We start from the raw sequence: 2673 nt of genomic DNA, 5'->3' as shown, positions 1-2673 counted from the left end.
TTTGTTTTCTGATTTGTTTTCATCGTATTCAACAATTTTTGCTGGTATTAGAACAATTCCATCTCTTCTCCTTCTTCTTCTTCTTCTTCTTCTTCTTCTTCTTCTTCTTCTTATTATTATTATTATATAATTGTGTATTTATTAATGCATTTTTTCTGTTCTTTTATGTAGGCTATACATTGTCGAACAGCGACCTAAATACATCTGGAGACTCACATAAATACTTGATTTATTTATTTGTTTGTTTGTTTGTTTGTTTGTATATCCCCCCCTTCATTTTCTCAATAATTCCGTCATGAAAGAGATGTACACGATAGCGAGGCGCAGCGTCTCGATCCTCGACAGCCTCTTCTCGTAGGCGAAGGTCGGCACTTTTCTCCTGAGCTCATCGAAAGCCTCGTTAAGGCTGAACATTCTCCTGCGCTCGCGGATGTTGGCGGCTCGACGCTGCACGCTGGTAATCACACGCTTGCGCTTTGGTGTCTTACGGACGTCACTTTCACCTTCACTTTCATCAAACCCGTTAATAGCGGAGGTGAGGTCTTCACGTGCTCCGTGATAGTCCATGTGGTACGTGAGTGTCGTGTCTAGGCCTTCTGAAACTCCAAAGACTGAACGCGGAGGCACTTCGCAGTTCATGTCGCTGACGAAGTTAAATATGGTCGATTCGAGGAAAGGCCTTTGCGTGTCCATGGCTCAGAATAGTCCTTTGAAACGGCTACATGACAACCTTGACTTTTATACCACCATATCAGCATATTAAGACTATTCCTTATGAGTGAAGAAGTCGGTACATTTAATCTTAGCGTGACATATCGGATGATGGTCCGGGACGCGTGGATGCCAGGCAATGACGCCTGTTATTCACCTTTTTTTTAGTGATAATCCTGTCAGAGCGTTGAGGTCAGTTCCGTTTTGGCAAAACTCCAAAGGGCCCAATCCCTGCTGATTCAATAAATCTGCCTATTCGGCTCCAATTTCATGTCTTCTGGTGCCTTTAAAATTCAATCTAAACCCAGTTTAAGACGAGAGAGTAAGAGAAAAGGTCCAGCAGTCTTGCAATAACCTAGTGATTCTTCCATTTGATCTCACTTGTGCTCTGCAGTCCTCAATGATGGCCTAAAGAGAAGAGCCTCTTGACAAAGGGTCACTCAGTCGTGTTTGCTTGGTTTCCCAGTACACTCTGAGGCTAAGTAATGAGACTTCTGCTACTTAAATGGCCAATGTTTGAGACCAAATATAACATTCCCTAACAGTCACTATACTTGAGTGGCCTTTCTTTTGCAAATTAGCGTGAATGGTTCCCTGTTCCCATGGTAAAGCTCCCACTGGTGACTGAGTTAAAAAAAAAAAAAAGAAATTTAAATCTTAGTCTTTAAAAAACTATTCTGAAAAGGGTGTTTCATTTACTCTCATTACATGTGGGTTCTTAATTTATGTAATATTTGGCCTAATAATAGTTACTGAACTATTGAGATTCTCTCTCACTCTCTCTCTCTCTCTCACACACTCCCTCACACACACACACACACACACACACACACACACACACACACACACACACACACACACACACACACACACACACACACACACACACACACTCTCTCTCTCTCTCTCTCTCTCTCTCTCTCTCTCTCTGTGGAGGCGAACGTTTTATGCAATGAGGCCTCATCTAATTAAATATGCACAGATCTTCATACTTCACATCACAGCTTCATATGTTTTTTTTTTTAAACAACACAAAACATTTGATGGAATATAATTTATTCACTTTTAGGAAAAAAAAACAAGAAACTAAGAAAGCACTACTACATATATTGTTTAGTTTTCAAGCCATACATGTCATTTATATCATACATTATGAAACAGAGATAGAAATAGACAGGTAATAATCTGAGTGAAGAAAATAATTAATTAATTAAACCTAAACATGATTAAATATATTCCCACACTATTAAGAGTCTTTTATACATTTTAGAAAAGCAGCCAATTTTATATAATAATGACATAATGTTTAGGAAACATCATTTATAATTTGTGATGTTGTGCTAAGTGGGTGGAGCTTAGATAAAGTCATGATTGTGAAGAGATAAAAATAGTAGGTTAAAGGCTGGATTTTGAGATATATTACAGTTTAGGGGTAGAGATATTTCAGAAATCTAAAAAATGTTTGTCGTGACAATAATCGACATTTCTGAAAGAAGTATCTTACCTTTTTGGAATATTCACATTAATTCTATAAAATATTCAATCAGTAAAAGCACTAGACACTGAAATCTGACAAACAGGTCATCAGGATGCCACTTAAGCTCATTTTTCCTCTGCTTTTCCTATTAGCTTCCCTGAAATAACAGTGACAAATAATGCACTATAATTACTGCATAAAATGGTTTAAGATGCAAAACCAAACAGTAAGTCATTCATTAAAGATAAAGTCAAGAAGCTTTTTTGTCATTTCAACCATATATATATATATATATATATATATATATATATATATATATATATATATATATATATATATATATGAATGATGAAGGATATATTTTAATAACATTGGAAAAAGCAGAAGAACCCTGGCATCATTGCACAATAAATATGATCGAGTAGGCAGTATATGGATATGTCTGTTGGTCTTTCAGAGCAAGGATTTGTCGGTCAGACAGACAG

At 36.9% G+C, this 2673-nt stretch overlaps 1 protein-coding gene across 1 annotated transcript; it reads right to left on the bottom strand.

The window, feature by feature from the left end:
• LOC113661618 (fer3-like protein) lies at nt 1-1154 on the bottom strand. The gene has a single exon (XM_027175972.2). It carries the CDS (start codon nt 691-693, stop codon nt 274-276), a length of 420 nt encoding a protein of 139 aa, XP_027031773.2. The 5' UTR covers nt 694-1154; the 3' UTR covers nt 1-273.
• Nucleotides 1155-2673: the final 1519 nt, after the last annotated feature.

This window comes from Tachysurus fulvidraco, chromosome 24, assembly GCF_022655615.1.
Source record: "Tachysurus fulvidraco isolate hzauxx_2018 chromosome 24, HZAU_PFXX_2.0, whole genome shotgun sequence".
Classification (NCBI taxonomy): domain Eukaryota; kingdom Metazoa; phylum Chordata; class Actinopteri; order Siluriformes; family Bagridae; genus Tachysurus; species Tachysurus fulvidraco.
The sequence above is the reverse complement of the archived record's forward strand: the minus strand, read 5'-3'. Positions and strand labels throughout refer to the sequence as shown.

Excerpts from the sequence above, each read along its gene's own strand:
- LOC113661618 (XM_027175972.2), bottom strand. The coding sequence starts at position 693 with ATGGACACGCAAAGGCCTTTCCTCGAATCGACCATATTTAACTTCGTC.